The sequence below is a fragment of the Eptatretus burgeri genome, chromosome 12 (assembly GCF_056783735.1).
Source record: "Eptatretus burgeri isolate ZD-2024b chromosome 12, Ebu_testis_v1, whole genome shotgun sequence".
Classification (NCBI taxonomy): domain Eukaryota; kingdom Metazoa; phylum Chordata; class Myxini; order Myxiniformes; family Myxinidae; genus Eptatretus; species Eptatretus burgeri.
In genome coordinates, this window is record NC_140972.1 from 48,250,505 (window position 1) to 48,268,410 (window position 17,906).

General features: G+C 44.7%; 2 protein-coding genes across 13 annotated transcripts in view; one reads left to right on the forward strand and one right to left on the reverse strand.

Moving 5' to 3' along the window:
- Positions 1 to 311: 311 nt before the first annotated feature.
- LOC147015565 (putative ATP-dependent RNA helicase DDX56) lies at positions 312 to 9,943 on the forward strand. 6 transcript variants are annotated; one of them, XR_015050374.1, is made up of 4 exons: positions 5,804 to 6,085; positions 7,002 to 7,091; positions 7,346 to 9,150; positions 9,311 to 9,943. XR_015050374.1 is itself a non-coding variant. In XM_085850436.1 (4 exons), the coding sequence occupies exons 1-3, from the start codon at positions 5,911 to 5,913 to the stop codon at positions 7,460 to 7,462; spliced, it is 240 nt and encodes a 79-aa protein (XP_085706562.1). In that variant the 5' UTR covers positions 5,831 to 5,910; the 3' UTR covers positions 7,463 to 7,503; positions 9,058 to 9,943. The 6 variants fall into 6 exon arrangements, 2 of the variants coding, with proteins under 2 accessions (XP_085706562.1, XP_085706561.1); XM_085850436.1 differs by having other exon boundaries at positions 5,831 to 5,943; positions 7,346 to 7,503; positions 9,058 to 9,943; XR_015050372.1 differs by lacking the exon at positions 5,804 to 6,085 and adding an exon at positions 312 to 1,015 and having other exon boundaries at positions 7,346 to 9,943.
- A 251-nt stretch (positions 9,944 to 10,194) lies between these two features.
- LOC147015566 (ectonucleoside triphosphate diphosphohydrolase 8-like) overlaps positions 10,195 to 17,906 on the reverse strand; it is a 64,298-nt gene continuing 56,586 nt past the window's right edge. For all 7 annotated transcript variants that reach the window (XM_085850431.1, XM_085850428.1, XM_085850430.1 and 4 more), the window contains 3 exons: positions 17,470 to 17,589; positions 16,922 to 17,059; positions 10,195 to 11,456 (listed from right to left, as the gene is read on the reverse strand). In XM_085850431.1, coding sequence (XP_085706557.1) covers positions 11,220 to 11,456; positions 16,922 to 17,059; positions 17,470 to 17,589 — 495 coding nt within the window. In that variant the 3' untranslated portion in view covers positions 10,195 to 11,219. The remainder of the gene's footprint in view (positions 11,457 to 16,921; positions 17,060 to 17,469; positions 17,590 to 17,906) is intronic.

Consider the following 17,906-nt stretch of genomic DNA (forward strand, 5'->3'; position numbering starts at 1 on the left):
CCTCGTGCCTCACCTTGGTTGGCTCTGGGGTTCTGCTCGCTCAGAGTACGGGGTCGAACGGCGGGCGGACCTGCCTCCCTCTCCTGCTCGCAATTTGGCGCCAGAACTGGTTCCCTGGCGGCTGTGAGCGGACTTGGGCCAAGACCAGGAGGTCGACAGCACCACAGTTTCTCCTGCCCCCCTGACAAGAGCAAGGCCAGCTCGTCCGACGCCAATCCAGGGACTGTTGCGTCCACACCACGGTCCAGCCTGACCACCAGGAATAGCTACGTTTTGTGTGTGTGTGCGTGTGTGTGTGTGTGCGTGTGTGTGTGTGTGTGCGTGTGTGCGTGTGTGTGTGTGTGTGTGTGTGTGTGTGTGTGTGTGTGTGTGTGTGTGTGTGTGTGTACCTGGCGCCTTAGAGGGTTTGAGATTTGTATATTCATTGCAATTGTCTGTGTTTTTCCCCACGCCCGATCCCACACCATCCCGTCGAATCCCCCCGGATCCCTCTTCTTGCCGAGTCTTGTTATTTCTGGTTAGAGAAAATAAACGTTATCAACTCAGTGAAAAGTGACTCGTGCCACCTTCCTTGTCCCGTTTGCGGTAGAGCGATTAGAACCGCCATGTTTGGGTTATAAATAAATAAACCGCCTCCATCGTTTCGGCTCATTCTACGTTGGCGGGACTGTTCAAGTCCCGTGGACGTCACATTGGTGTCAGGGTGTTGGATGTTCGAACCCCTCTAAATTATATGCCAGGATTAAAATCTCGCCACGAATTGGAATCTAAAATTACTACAGAAAAGTGCGCGAGCGCGGGGAAATTTTGGCGGGATTTTTCAAATTAAATTTAATTGGCGGCAAACGGGACTTCTGCACCATGGCGGATGTGTAGATGTTTGAGGAGGAAGGCCACGTGTCTGGCAGCGAGTCGGGGGAAGAGGGGAGAGACGGGGGTAGGGTTGGAACCTCCCCTATTCCGAGCGTGGACCGTGCTTCATCGCCCGTAATGGAGCTGGCAGCGCCGGAAACCGGTGCGATGTCGATCCAGTCAATGTTGGAACGTTTAATAGGGGACATGACGGTACAAATGGCAAATCAATTCGTGGCACAGAGGGCAGAAATGACAGATCAATTGGGGGTAATGGGGGTACAGTTGGGTGCACGGATTGATTTAATGAGGGATGAATTGGGGGAAAAGATGGAGAAAATGAAAACTGAGATGCAGGAGTGTGTGGATGTTAAATTGGGAGAAATACAAAGTAAATTCGAGGATAGATTGGAGGAAACAAAGGCAGAAATTACATTGGAGGGGGAAAATATACGGAAAAAATTGGTAGATAAAATTGATGCAACGAACATTCGGGTTGATAAAGTGGATGAAAGCCTGGAACGTCATCGTGCCTGTGTGGATGCTCGTATGCAGCTGTAAGTAGAAGAATGGGGAGAGCTGAGGAAGCAATGGATGAATTTGGCGGAGGAGGTAAAAGGATTGGAGGCTCGTTTGGACGAACAAGATAAAATTATGAGCCAAGATGAAGTCTTGGATAAAGGCCTGGTAGAGCCGTCTTTTGTAAGTAGAGTGTCCGGGTTGGTTGAGGAGCAGCTACAAACTCGCGACGGAGCCTTGGAGGAGGTTGTGCGGGCCCAGAAGATCCTGCGGGAAGAGGTGAATCGGTCCATTCAACGTTTGGAACAGGAGGCAAAATTGACCCATGAGACCCTCACCACAAAACATCTTTGGCCACAGTGGGCTCCGAAATTGGATACGCAGCCACAAGGGTGTTTGATCCCTGGGCTGGATTCGGACAAAGGCGAAACTGGGAAGCGGGCCACCGGAAAAGTGATCCCCCTGGTAAATTTTGATGGGTCAGGGAGCCTTGAAGCTTTTGACGCAATTTGAGTGTATTTCCCAACTAAACGGGTGGAATGAGCGGGAACGTACAGGGAATTTGGTGGCAACGTTGCGGGGACCAGCCGCAGATGTGTTAAACGTGATCGCGGAGGGGATGTTGACCAGCTCCCACATTTGCGAGGCGTTGAGCCGTCGGTTTGGGTTCGCAGCGAACTGTGATCTGGTGCGGGCTCAGCTCCAGCACCGCAGATTAAAGCCGGGCGAGACAGTGCAGGAGCTGGCACAGGACATTTACCAATCAGTCAGGATCGCGTATCGGGACCTTACAGTGGAGGCATGGGACAGACTGGCACTAGAGAAATTTTTAGCTGCTCTTCCTGACCCTGAGGTCCGAGCGCTGGTGGAGCTACAGGATCCACCCACCGTGCACCGAGCGGCCGAGTGCGCGGCCAGGCTGGCCTCGTGGAGTCGGCCGGATCGGGTGCCCGAGAGGCCATCGGTGACGATCCGACAGGCGGAGATTCAGGATCAGGGAGGGGGGCTGGGAGAAATTGGCATTACCCAAATGTTTCAGGAAATTTGCCAGAAACTGTCAAGCTTGATAAGGGGTAATTCGGTAGTTGGTGCGCCAAAGCGGCGGGGTCCAGCCCAGCCAATAGAACAATTCGATTATGGCCGAGGGGGTCCGGAACCGGAAGAGACATTACACCGATACTCACGGGGGCCTTTTATGGGGAGTTGTTTCCGGTGCGGGCGAAGAGGACACATGCAATGATATTGCCGGTACCCTGCGATGGAGAGACCCTCCAATAGACTTTCAAGCCCGGAGAGGATGAATCCTCCTGCTGAACCACCAGGTCTATCCGAGGTGCCCTTACATAGGTCGAGTCCGGAAATTACTGTCGGGGGTCGGGGAAACTAGATCGGGCTGAGCATTTCGGGCCATGCTCGGCTGCTGAGATTGTGGCGAAATGCCTCCTTTGGTGTAAATAGTGAATTGTGGGAAAATTGGCATGGTTTGTAAGTTCAGCTGGGTTTCAGAGTGACAATAGGGACAATGGGTAATTGGTAACAAAGCGGGCACGAGTGGCTGTCCAATGGCTGGTGCGTGGATCGGGTGAGGAAAAGTGCTGTGTGAGTTGTTTCAAGTTAAGAAGTGAAATGTATGGTGCACACATTGATTTTTTATTGGACATGGTGTGGTAACAGGGAAGGTCATGGTCGGTGAAGTGTTAGAAATGCAGGTGTCACATGTAAGGCCGATGGGGTGGGGGAGTCATGTGGGTTTTGTGGGTGGGGATGATGTGCTTGTCCACAGGGATTGCTGAAGCTCACGGTGAGCGGGAATTGCGACCCCCTTCAAGGAGATTCACCCCTGGTGGCTAATGGTGACAGTGTCTGGAGGCAACTGGGAGAGGGTCTGGTTGGGCGACCAAGGCGGGTAGGACCTTGGCGACCCAGGAAGGCCAGAGGAGCCAGTGAGACCCCTTCCAGTGTGTTGTACGGGATGAGAGCTGATGGCTACCAGGGGGGTGGGAATCAAAGGGAGCGGGGCGGAGAAACGTCTGGGTTGGACTAAAGCTTACCTGTGGGAATGGTTGCACCTGAGATGCCCCCATCATCTTGTGGTAACCCACCCCACGGCCATGACGGGATTCAGCCTGCATCATTAAAATGGGGACCATGACCTAGAAATGTGATGATGACCATGGTGTGAGTGTTGTGAAGATGTGTGAGTCTCACTCGATCGCGCACAACTTGACATGTGCAGCAAGGGCATGAGGTCCGCATAATTTTGGGGCAAGCAAATTTGAAAATTGGCTCCCCAGGTAACGCTGGGCCTATTAGCATCCACTGGGGGAGGCGGTCAAGTGTAAATATCCTGTGAATAGTGTCGTTAAGGCTTAGAGTAGGAATGTAAAGTATAAGTGTTGTGTTTTTGTGGAACCTTTTGTTTCCCCTCCCCAGATCACTGGAAGAGTGCTGGGCAAGAGCGATGATCCAGAGGATGGAGTGCAACTTCGCTCAGTGCTCTCATGTGATTAAAAAAAAAAAAAAATGAATGATTGTTTAGGGGAGGATAAGGCCATAAGGGGGTAATTAAGCATCCTGCTTGTACATTAAGCAGGATAGGTAAGTTAGCTGCGACTCGCTGCCCATTGCCCCTCCTACTTTATTTCGTTAGGTTAATTAGGTGTGAGTCAGTAAGTGTTAAGGCTGGTACGGTAGCGCCTGTGATATACCTTGCAGGAGCTGCGGTACCAGAGGAGGGGGCAGTGTTACGTTTGAGGGGGGGTATGCATTCAAAGGGTAATTAGGATGTTTAATTAGGTATGCCATGCTGTTCGAGTGTAACAGGATCTCGATGTAATAAGTAGCAATTCAGTGGTGATAAGTTGTCTAGTAAATGTCCATTTCTTCAAGGGGGAAATGATAATTGTCACGTAATTGGATAGGGTAAGTGTGTCTGCGTAAACCCCTTTTAGTAGTCCCTGGAGGCTTGCCGTGATGTCACAGGACAGTGCTGTGGATGGCTCCGCCCCGTGATCACGATTGGCGGAAGGCGACGGCGCAGGGCCAATAAAACGGCTCGATTGGAAGTGACGAGGACGGGAGGATAAAAAGGCTCTGTTCGGGGAAAAGGTGAAGAGGAAGAAGATCGGTACCGAAACACTGTTTTGGTGGAGGTTGTTGTGCTGGGAGCGTGCTTGTTGTTGCGCTGATTCGGCCCTGGTTTATTCGTGTCTTGTAGCCTTGCTGAGCCTCGTGCCTCACCTTGGTTGGCTCTGGGGTTCTGCTCGCTCGGAGTACGGGGTCGAACGGCGGCCGGACCTGCCTCCCTCTCCTGCTCGCAATTTGGCGCCAGAACTGGTTCCCTGGCGGCTGTGAGCGTACTTGGGCGAAGACCAGGAGGTCGACAGCACCACGGTTTCTCCTGCCCCCCTGACGAGAGCAAGGACAGCTCGTCCGATGCCAATCCAGGGACTATTGCGTCTACACCACGGTCCAGCCTGACCACCAGGAATAGCTACGTGTGTGTGTGTGTGTGTGTGTGTGTGTGTGTGTGTGTGTGTGTGTGTGTGTGTGTGTGTGTGTGTGTGTGTGTGTGTGTGTGTGTGTACCTGGTGCCTTAGAGGGTTTGAGATTTGTATATTCATTGGAATTGTCTGTGTTTTTCCCCACGCCCGATCCCACACCATCCCGTCGAATCGCCCCGGATCCCTCTTCTTGCCGAGTCTTGTTATTTCTGGTTAGAGAAAATTAACGTTATCAACTCAGTGAAAAGTGACTCGTGCCACCTTCCTTGTCCCGTTTGCGGTAGAGCGATTAGAACCGCCATCTTTGGATTATAAATAAATAAACCGCCTCCATCGTTTCGGCTCATTATACGTTGGCGGGACTGTTCAAGTCCCGTGGATGTCACAATATGTTCGGCTACTAGTGTGCCAAATTTGGTGCTTTCCTCACAAAATTCACAATTGTTATGTTATATTTAGCTAAGTTGCCCCACTATTATGATAAAATTCACAAAAACTTTAACACGCTACGACCAGCTCTGGCATGAATCGTTTGGAAACAATTCTACGTGGCATGATAAATAAAAAGAGATGCAGACATTTGCACATTCCTTCGACAAAAATTATAGATTTCTTGTAATTACCAAAATGGAGTACTGAATACCGATTCTAACATTGATTGTAACAATCTCCAGGCAAGTTTAAATCATCATCACAATAATCAAGTCAATAAAGCGGTAAGCTGTGGTGATGCAAAGGAAAAAATCCGAATTTCTACCTGAAACCACTAAGATGAATACAGTACTTACCTTTGAGCTGTCTATAATTTGGAATGCACAAGTACAACTTTTGAAATGACCTATGAAGGCGACACGAGGCCTTGTGTGTGTGTGTGTGTGTGTGTGTGTGTGTGTGTGTGTGTGTGTGTGTGTGTGTGTGTGTGTGTGTGTGTGTGTGTGTGTGTGTGTGTGTGTGTCGACACTGCCTGGTGAACAGAACCGAATCATTCATTCCCCCTCAAGATCACCTTTGGGATCACCGAATCATTGGGAGCACAATGAAGTCACCTGCTGCAATGGCACATAAAAGGGTAAAGATGATCCGAAGCCACCTTGATCCAGAGCCTTCCCCTCAATTCGTTCCATGAGCTGCCGTGGGTAGATTTTCACAGCATCATGTGCTGCCATGGTTGAACCGGAGCCTTCAATCCCGGGTGACTCATGAAAGCATTGGTAAATCTGCAATGGTTTCTCCTGTATCACCAGTCCACTCGGTTTACCGCACAATCGATTCATTGATCCCGTAATGGTGGCCTACAGATGCCGCACTTTCCCCTCTTGCCCACGCATCGAACAAGTCGATTATTTTTGTTTTAGCCCACGTTGGACTTGGTCCGAAACGGGGGGCTTATTATGGGTTGGGTCTCATCCGTCTGTGTGTCTGTGTATGCATCCGTCCGCAGCCATATCTTGGACGGATTTTGTTCAAACTTAGCAAAAAGACAATGCATGATGGTATACGCAAGAACATCATTTTGTTTCGCGATGCGATAAAAGATGGCCAACTGGCGGCAATTTTAGTTGTCAAAACCCCGATGTTAAACACGTCCTCAACCATTTCTCAGACATGCATTTACTGATGTTGTTCAAACTTGGCACACACACACAATGAATGATGGCTTACATATGCACGCCATTTTGTTTTCTGAGATCAGATCCAAGATGGCCAACCGGTAGTCATTTTGTGACTTAAATGTGTTCCCATTCCATTTATCAGACAAGAATTCTGCTCCTATGTACTATGATTTATATATAACAAAAATATGTTCAAAATACTTGAATTTAAAGTGCGATTATTCAAAAATTAATTATTTTTAAAAACAGACCCAACACTTTTAAATGCTGATGTGGCATTTCACAGCCAATCATGAATCCACAGGGCAGAAAGAAGTCTGTCCCTGATTGGTGCTTTAAGTTTTCTTCCACTGTTAAGACATTTCCACCTGATGTTTTTGTGTTTCCTGAAATGCTTCCATAATAGTTGGTCAAAGAATCAGTCCTTCATTTGTTGGCTTTTGTGTCCCTGGACAGTTTGGAAATATCCGCTACTCTGACCCTTTTAACAGCGACCGCCCCCATCACCTTTCAGGATGCCATGTGGGCTGTCACCAAGCAGGCAATCAAAGAAGCTCGTCTGAAGGTGACCAAGCAGCAGCTGATTAATTCCGAACAATATAAGGTACAAAGTGTCCCTTCCTGACTCCGACTGCACACGGGTTGAAGTGTGACAATGTTGTGAAGCCTAAGAATGTGAATGCGAACAATGAATTGGCCTCAGATAAGTTTTATCTGTGTTATAGCTCAGTTGGGAGGTGGACAAAAAGAAAAATAATCTTTCTTTGACCGATCTCCCATCACAACCCGATGTCCCTTTGTTTCAAAACAATGCCTGTCCCATTGTGACCAACCACCCTGACGTTCTTCCCCTTATAGACTTACTTTGAGGACAACCCAAATGACCTGCACATGTTGCGGCACGACAAGTTCCTGCACCTGTCTTCCATCAAACCCGACATAAAGAAGTCCCCGAATACTTGGATCAGAATTTAAACTGCACCACATTCATCTTGCACTGTCGACTTCCCATCAGAGTTTGGGTTTTCCTTTCTTTTCAACATTTTATTGTTGCCATTGATATAAGTTTGTCGCACATGTTGTTGAACAATCTACATTTCTTATTGGGCTCATTTCAATATTCTTCTTCTTGCGTATGGCAACTTAGCTGCCGGGTACCTATCATTTCTTGGAAGCGCGACTGTGTCGCGCTTCAGGTGACAGGCTTTCGGTGACATCTTGGATGCTGCTGTCCTGTCTGTGTCTGTTTGTGGTGAGGATGTTGAGGTCGTGGAGAGATTCACTTACCTTGGCAGTGATATTCATGTCTCTGCTGGCTGCGAGTCAGAGGTCAATAGACGTCTGGGTCGGGCCTGGGGAGTCATGGATTCACTGGATCATGGGGTGTGGCGCTGCCGGTACCTGTGCGGGAGGACGAAAGTCCGAATCTTCAGGTCCTTGGTACTTCCAGTCTTGCTCTATGGGTGCGAGACTTGGACTCTGACCAAGGATCTGAGACGGAGACTTAATTCCTTTGGTACCAGGTCTCTTCGGAGAATCCTTGGCTATCGCTGGTCGGATTTTGTGTCCAACGAGCGGTTGCTGAGAGAGACTCGGATGAGATTTGTTACCTGCATAGTCCGTGAGCGTCAGTTGCGGCTGTATGGACATGTGGCTCGTTTTCCTGACTCTGATCCTGCTCACCAGATTCTCTCAGCGAGGGAGTCTCATGAGTGGAGGAGGCCAGTGGGTCGACCACGTGCCTCATGTTGCAACAGGTTGACCATCTCAAGGAGATGGGGATGGGCCTGGCATCTGCCTGGGGGATGGCCAGACGGAGGCCCCTGGAGTACCGGCGGAAAGTGGACGCAGCGACGTGCTGTTCTGGCACATGCTCCCATACCTGATCTGACCTGTGTCGCTGATGCAGTTCCCCTCTACCAGTACACACTGGTACGCATTTCGCTGACCTCGGAAGGATGACAGGCTGAGTCAACCCCCTGGTGTATTAATTCAGCGGCCAACGGGGCTTGAACTCAGGACCCTAGGATCCCAAGTCACCACCCTAACCACTAAACCAACACCAGGTGTGGCTCATTACAATTTGATGTCTATTAAATCTTGGGATGAAAACTTTGTTAAGCAACACGTACAGTATTAGCAATAAGTGAATTGTGGGTAACTTATGTTTCCTTATGTTTGGGTGTCGGTGTTGACAAATGCCATTTAGTGATGATCCTAAGTTCCCCTGAGGAAGAAGGCAGTCGGCCTTCTTTTTAAACCACCACAATCCCTGTGGGGATGGTTTGCCTGTGATGGTTCTAATCGTTTTAACTGGAAAAAGTCTTGATGGGAACTTAAAAAAATTCTCACACGTTTGCTCTGATTAATCCCAAACTAATTGTCAACACACAGCTATGGTTGAACTATTTTTGGGGAAAAAACCATATACCGCAGTCCTTTTGTTTGTTTGACTAGTTTTACAGAGCTTGGAAGGTGATTTGGTAAAGCCATGATTTCCCTACCTGCTGTCTAAAATGTACCACCATTCTGAGTCCCACAATCACCTGTCCTTTCCCTGGTATGTACAGTTCCCAGTATCTTGAAAGGTTTGGTCCAGCCTCTGGTGGGAAAAACGAAGACTGCAGCCTAAAGGCAGCATTGCTGCCAATAATCCATTTAAGGTAAGATGTGCCAAAATTGTCAACCATCTTTTATAATGGATTCGACAAGTTCCTTTTGGGTTGGCAGGATAGCCAAGAAGTATGCACACTCACCTCCAGAACATCTAGGCTGAGTTTGAATATTGACCCAGCTGGAAACTGTCATCCTGGTGTGTTGCAGGTATAGTACCTGGTGTTGGCTTAACGGTTAAGGTGGCTGGCTTAAGATCTTAAGTTGAAGCCCCATCCTAACATTGAAGTAACACGAGGTGGGATGACTCGGCCTTCATCCTTCCGAGGTCGGCAAAATGAGTACCAGCTTACTGGTACAGGACAACTGCATCAGTGGCACAGCCACGCTTCCAGTAAATGATGCAACCAGCAACCACATGCTGCATATGAAACAACAGGTTTGATGATTCCTCAATGTGTGCAACTTCCATCGGTTTAACGTTAAACTGGGCGCACTGTCTGCCAGCATTAGTTGGTTGATGTTAAAGTTCCCATAATGTCCTTCGCAAAGAGGTCGTGAGCTACGAGCCATCGCAAGCACCCTGAACAAATTAAAAATTCCTTCTCTAACCTATAGGGGGCACTGCAACAGCGACACCCAGCACGGCATCCAGCAAATGATGCTACCAGCAGCCATGTGTTGTATGTGAAAGAAGAAGGAGAAGGTTATTTTTGTTGTTTTATTACAAATGCTGAATACAACAATAGCATCTATACCTTAAGTTTTTTATTTTTTAAATTGAGACACCAATTGTTGAAGGTGAGCAGAAATGGTCGGTGATCCTGAAAATCACACATTTAAGTTCCCACTAATTGCTCACTGTGCACTTTGCTTTCACCCAACAGAGGCAATGACAAGACCCACTGAAGAACTTCACATACACAGGAAAAGAAACTTCCAAGTAGCAAGTTGTACTCGATAAGAACAAGGTGTGCAGCTGTGCTGCACAGGTTTGGAATTGAACTTTGCACCCCACTCATCTACCCATCTGCTCAGTAACCCTCGGAGTTTTATTTTTCTTTCTTTTTCTTTCACTGATGACTCTCCATTATGGGGGGGTGGGGGGGGGAGATCCATTGGTGCAAAACTACTTTTTGAAATCCCAGCTTGCTTTTCTTTTTCAAACATGAATAACGTGACATTATCAGCAATTGTATATACACAAGTCAGGAATTCTATCTGGGGTGTCACAAATAACATGGTTGGTATTAAAACTTCCTTGAATTAAAAAAAAGAAAACTACATCTCGACTGTAGGAATAATTTGTTTCATCAAATTTCACTTCCCCCCTCTGTTTTTTGTTTTTTTTTGATGTGTGTGAAACAATCAAAAACCCACAATGGATTTAGCACCAAACAGTAAGGCTGAGCCAGCCAGACGTGACACTTGTTCAGCATCACTGGCAACACGTGATTTGCTCCTTGAGCAAGCGAGCGGAATGGGGGATCGCTGAGGTTAAACTCTTACAGGTGTCCCCACATCCCTCCCTCTCCTGCACCCCATCCCCAACCACACGTACGTTACTTGGGGTCTATAGGTGTGGGAATTACAGCAGTAGAAAGCAACATTTGGCAAAGCTGCATACAAGCACAAGCTCCTATCTTTTCTCACTGGAGCAATGTTTACACATGATGTATACATGCGGTTGGCATGCACGCAAAGCTGACTCAGCAAAGCATGATTTGGGGAGAGCTACGCAGGTCGATTTTGATCCATAGTTTATTTGGGAAGAATGTTCAGACAGGGAGGGACTCAATGAGGGAAGTTTTCAGTGCACTCGGGAACTCGACCATGAAGAATGAAGGGACCTTTTTTTTTGGCATTTGGGGAAAATTGAAGGGTTGGGCAGTGGAAGAGGAAAGGTGTGCAGGAGGAAGACGAGAGTGATCTGTTCCAGCCAAAAATTGACCCACCACCCACATGTGGGAGAAGGGGGGGGGGTGGTTGTTGGTCATGGCTAATGAAATCTTAAGGTGAAACATACTGGTGGATTTTGTAGGATGCAAAGGAGTTTTGGGTAGGGAGTAAAGGGAAAGGTGTGGGATTAGTGGTGGGCAGCAAAGGCAGAAGAACATATTCACTCTGGGATTTGGGTGGAGGTAGGTGAGGTGGGACTATTTGCCAGACTGGGAGAGGCACGGAAATGTAGGAGGAAGCAAGCGGCAAGTGCAAGCAGTAGCAACACCGAGAAGAGGAGCAGCAACAGGATAACGCCTTCCAGAAGGAGAGCCTTTGGGGGTATCTCTTCAGCTGGGATATTGTTAGTCTGGTTCAGCATGAAACCAAGTGTCCAGCCCAGGCTCATTCCATTGACCTGCAAGGGAAGGAGGATTGGATTAGGTGCTTGGTGCATCTTTCCATTTTATACAGGCCTTTATAAGGGGTGTTCGATAAGTAATCGTACATCTTTCAGGACCTTCTGCCGTTTTGTTTTATTATTTTTAATCTTGGCAAACTTCTTTCTGAATGATGATATATCTATTATCACTAAATTTCCATATTTTGGCCTTACAAACAATCTGCTACTCTAGTGAATTTCTGTTTTTTGTCTCAGTTGGCCTGTTAGCATTTCCATCTGAACCCTTGGCTCATGATGTCTTTGTTCGTAACTACAACTATCTTTGCAATCAAAGTACAGTCATGCGCCGCATAACGACGTTTCGGTCAACGACAGACCGCATATACGACGGTGGTCCCATAAGATTATAATGGAGCTGAAAAATTCCTATCGCCTAGTGATGTTGTGGTGCTGCCAGTCGTATAAAAGTACAGTATAGCACATACAATTATGTACAGTACATAATACTTGATAATGATAATAAACAACTATGTTACTGGTTTATGTATTTACTATACTGTACTTTTAATCGTTATTTTAGAGTGTACTCTTTCTACTTATAAAAAAAAGTTTACTGTAAAACAGTGCATCGTGTTACGTAGCAGCCTCATACATCTCGTGTTTACCGCTTCTCTTGATTGTATCATTTTTCCGTGTGCTTAATTTAATCTCATTTTGTTTTGTTCATCATGGCCACTAAGCATTCATCAAACAGTTAAAAAATTTTTTTTAAAGTTTATAAAGTAAAAAAGTTACAGTAAGCGAAGGTCAATTTATTATTGAAGAAAGAAAAATATTTTTTATAAATTTAGTGAAGCCTAAGTGTAGTGTTAAAATCTACAGTAGTGTACGGTAATGTCCTCGGCCTTCACATTCACTCACCACTCACTCACTCACTCACTCACCCAGAGCAACTTCCAGTCCTGCAAGCTCCATTCATGGTAAGTGCCCTATGCAGGTGTACCATTGTTTATCTTTTATACCGTATTTTTACCGTACCTTTTTTATGTTTAGATGCACAAATACTTACCATTGTGTTACAATTGCCTCCAGTATTCAGTACAGTAACATGCTCTACAGGTTTGTAAGCTAGAAGCAATAGGCTACATCAGTGTTTCTCAACCGGGGTTCCCCGGAACCCTAGGGTTCCGCAAGAGGTTGCTCGGGGTTCCGTGAGAAACAGTAATAAATAGGCTAATGTATTTTTGAGTAGTTTTTGTTTGATTTAATATTCGTAATTTTACTATACACATACGGCATATTGTTGGAAACTCCTTGGTTACTATATGAGGCTTCAACCTCTTATATTATTTATAATTATAACAACCATAGGGAATGTATTTAACGATGTCTATATGGCGCCAGTGTGAAACCGCCCTCACTGGTTAGTGGACGTCCTGTACGCGGCGGATTCGTGTATCATTGAGTGACTGACTCAAGTACGGGACGCATGCACGGTGTCCATCTATCTTCTCTGTGCTTCCTAGCGTGATATCTCTCTCTCTCTTTCTCTTTCTCTTTCTCTTTCTCTTTCTCTCTCTCTCTCTCTCTCTCTCTCTCTCTCTCTCTCTCTCTCTCTCTCTCTCTCTCTCTCTCTCTCCTTCTTCTTGTTTACTTTTATTGCTTCAGCTTTATTTAAGTTTTGTTTATCAAGTTACATGGTGTGTTTTTTTTTGATTTAAAAAAGTTTTTTTTATTTGTGAATTAAAACCTCGGTGTGAGGTCTCAAACGAGCAGTATTTTTTTTTCATTGCCAATAAATTTGACAAAAAGGGAGTCATTTTTTCCTTAAATCAGGTATCCGAAAAAAAATATTATATTTACGACGTGAACTACGATAAAAATATAAGAGCTAGATATTAATAATGGTATATAATAATTTTTATGCAGGGGTTCCCTGAGACATGAAAACTATTTCAAGGGTTCCACACGGGAGGGTAAAAAGGTTGAGAAACTCTGGGCTATACCATATAGCCTCAGTGTGTAGTGGGCTATACTATCTAGGTTTGTGTAAAGCACACTCCATGATGTTCGCACAATGACGAAATCGCTCAACGACAGTTCTCAGAAGGAATCCCCATCGTTAAGTGGCGCATGACTGCACAATGATTTATACTTTTTAGACCCCGTTGGACTTAGTCCAAAACGGGGGCTTATGGATTTGGTCGAGATTTTTGCATGCATGCGTGCGTTTATCCGCAACCACATCTCAGGCATGTATGGACCGATTTTATTCGTACTTGGCACAAAGACAACACATTATGGCATACATATGCACATAATTTTGTTTCGCGATGCGATCAAAGATGGCCGACTGGTAGACTGGTGGCCATTTTAGTTGTAAAAAAAAACAACAAAAAAACGGTATCAAACATGTCCTCAACCATTTCTCAGACATGCATTTAGCGGTTATTCAAATTTGGCACCTACATAAAGAATAATCATGGCTTACATAAGCACGTCATGTTTTTTTTTGAGATCAGGTCCAATATGGCTGACCGTCAGCCATTTTGTTACTTAAATGTGTCCCCAACCATTTCTCAGACATGCATGGTCCGGTTTTGTTCAAACTTGGCACAAGCACAGTACATGATGGCACACACATGCACCTCACTTTATTTTTTTACTGATAGACTGTCAGTCATTTTTGTTGTACATAAATATGGGCTAGCCCTTTAACTCCATACAACAAAATAAGTAAAACAGTTGGGACTATGAGATTTTATGTCTATTTTACTTGTTATTTTTATGAGCTTTTTCCATAATTAGACGGGTGCACAAAACTCAACACAACATAGAGGATTACAATAAACACAAAGCTATGGATTACGTCCGATAATTATCGGACGGAATGGGTCGAAATGGGACACTAAACATGAACGGGTAAAAACATTAGGCGTGATTTCTTTGATGTGCTTCAAGTATTAATGAGAAATGCACAATCACACAGTCTATAAATACAGCCATGATTGCTCCCACAATAATAAAACAAACAAAAAAAACGCAGGTTATGAAATGAAACCAAAACATGGCTATTGCTTATGTGCATATATATATATATATATATATATATATATATATATATATATATATATATATATATATATATATATATACATATATGTATATATATATATATTTATATATATATATATATATATATATATATATATATATATATATATATATATATATATATATATATATATATATATACATATATAAAATACACCAAGTTTATATGGTCGGATAGATTCCAATTCCACTGGGCCATGAAATAATTATCCCATAGGCCGGAAGGCTTGAAGCCTGGGGTCTACACAAACTGTGTGCCTCAGAATGCCTGTGACACTGATGAGCTGCAACCTTTTGACATTTGATGATACTTTTGTAGCTTTTGGTTTTTTTTCCAACTGAAGAAGAAAAAAAAAAAAAAAAAAAAAAAATAAAAAAAAAAACTTATCAGGAAGTCATGGCAATTGTGAATATAACACTTCTGTTTGGAGCCATTTCACCTCACGCCTTGCACAGAATATTATTTAATTATCGGGTGAGGGGGAACAAAAAAACAAAAACAAAAAAAAAACAAGTTCACTTTTTCCTAAATTTTTTTTTCTGATTTCACTCAATATTTCAACATAATTATTTAGGCCATGAGTTGCGATTGTCAAATATGGAATGAGATTTCGAATATCAGCTTTAAATCCTTGGGAAAACACCATGATTAGCTATTTTAACACGGAAAAAAAACTGTACACCTTAACACGGATTTCGTCCAAGGTGGAAAACCCCCTTGGGGGAGGGAGGGAAATGAAGTCACTGCATATGATGACGTCATAAAAACGAATATGACGTCAATGTGATGTATCAGGTTTGCGATAAATTATCTGTGCTAATGCCAGGCTTGATTCCCGCAAACAGAATTGAAACAGCTTGCCTAGTTTCGGAGATAATGGTTTGGGCGATTTCCATTCGCGGCGATATTATGATGTCAACTTTTTTTCTAGGAAGAATTTCCAAAATCGGAGATGGTTACTGCCTGCGCGTGGGCTTTCTGCATATACATGGCAAGTTTCACGAAGATCCGATGAAAACTCTGGGTTGTGAAATAAAAAGTCAAAAAATAGGAATGACGTCATAAAAATTGACGTCATAATGATGCATCATATGTGCGGTAATTCATCTCTGCTAATGCCCTGTTCGATTCCCGCAAACAGAATTCAAAAAGCTTGCCTAGTTTGAGATAATTTTTTAGGCGATTTCCATTAGCGGATATATTTTAGCGTCATAACTTTTTTTTTCTAGGAGGAATTTTCAAAATCGGAGATGGTTACTGTCTGCACGGGGTATATTTACATATATACGCCAAGTTTCAGGAAGTTTCGATGAAAACTGTAGGCTGTGAAACAAAAAAGTCCACAAGAACAACAACGTGAGTCAGACTTCGAGATCCTCCACAAGGATCTAGAAATTCTCATATCTGGATCCGAATTCCAATCTTCACCAAAATCGAATCTATTATTCCTTCTCACACACCCAAACAGTCCACCAAGTTTCGTCTGAATCTGTTCAAAACCTTTTGAGACATTGTGCTATATATCGTTTCTGGTCCGATCACTCATTGGTGAAGAATAACTGTAAAAAATTCTCGGAACCGGATCTTCACCAAAATCTAATCATTTCATCTTTGTTACACACCCAACCTGTCAACCAAATTTTGTCTGAATCCATCCATAATGTTTTGAGATATCCTGTTCACAGAAAAACAGACAAACACACAGACAGGGGTGGAAACATAACCTTCGTCCACCTTTGGTGGTGAAGGTAATAAAGACTTTGTAAGACAATTGATGCGAGTTTTGTATTTGTTTTTACGACGGCCATTTTCTGAGAAGAGGGCTCAATCACTCACACGTCCATACACTAAGTGTCGCTAATGTGGTACTGTGGTCTGACTGAAAGTTTTCTATCCAAGTAAAATGTCTGCGATGGTTAATGAGGCAAGGGCAGCTCCTTCAGCATAGGTGACAAAGAAGTGCTGTCTTCGGAATACATATTCCTTTTAAATTGGGGGTAAAAACAAAGGTGGATCATCAGTAAGGGACATGGTGATGGCCAGAGGTCTTGTTCTTCTTCTTGTGTATGGCAGCTTGGCTACCGGGTAGCTATCATTTTGTTGGGGCGTGACTATGCCACTGATGCTGTGCGACGATACCAGTACACTGGTACTCATTTTGCCAACCTCGGAAGGATGACCAGCCGAGTCAACCCCACCTGGTGCTAATTCAGTGGAAAAAGGGAGCTCAAACTCAGGACCCCAAGATCCCAAGGCAGCCACCATCACCACTAAGCCAACACCAGGCTTGCCAGAGGTCTGAGCCACATAGACACATTACAATTACTTTTGAACTGGTCAAAGGTATTCAAAGGGAATGTGATACCTTTTTGAGGAAATGGATGTTTTCAAAACTGTTTCCATCGAACTTGTACCCGGCCAACAAAAGGGTGTGTACGAGATGACCATTGAAGCAAACCTCTCTCAACCTTTCATCCTGCTGTTTTGGCTCTTGAAGTTTGATCTGCAACAGAACTTAACATGTCATTTTCTTCGTCGTGAGAGAGACTACAGACTAGCCATTTACCATTGCTCATTTAACCCTGGTCATCTTGGCAGAACAAGGAGAGAGAGAGAGAGATAGTTTGTCAATATGAACAACATTGCTCCCGTTAAGAAATGGCCAGATTTTGAAAAGGTGGGTAATTATATAGTACTTTAAGGTGCCATCTTGTGTTGGCTTTGCCCCCAAATTTCCTGCCACCTTATTGGTATGCCACTCAATTCCCCTTCCCCTCTCTTTATTCATACCTCTCAAACTTTTCTCCTCTCCACACCTTACTCTTCCTTTAATTCCCCTTCGTCAATGTGGAACCCCCCCCCCCACCCCCTCCTACACACATAACGAATACAAGACCCCAAACCATATCTCACCTCCTGCCACGTCTTGTTGCAGAATTCCTCGAGCCTGTTTTGAAATTCCTCGAGCTGAACGATTCCTTCTTCGGAGGTGAGATTCAGTCCACTCATGGTGTAATAAAAGGCTGCGAATGCCTACACTCCATCGGGGTGTAGGGGAGGGGGTGGAAAATAAAGTGTTGTTGTATCACCTTACAAGTGTTTTAATGCCAAATGGACAGAGGTGCACATGTCTGATTGGTCAAGGAATCTTGCAGCAACTACTGGCCATGTAATGTGATTATTTTGAAGAGACTACTTCCTTTGTCAGGTTCACCACAAGGAAACCAACATTACTATTCAACATACAATAATGAGAGGGCTGGCAGGATGGAATAGAAGTACGTGCATTCGCTTCTAAACTGTCTAGCCTGGGTTGGAATCATGACACAGCTCTTAACTGTCATCCTAGT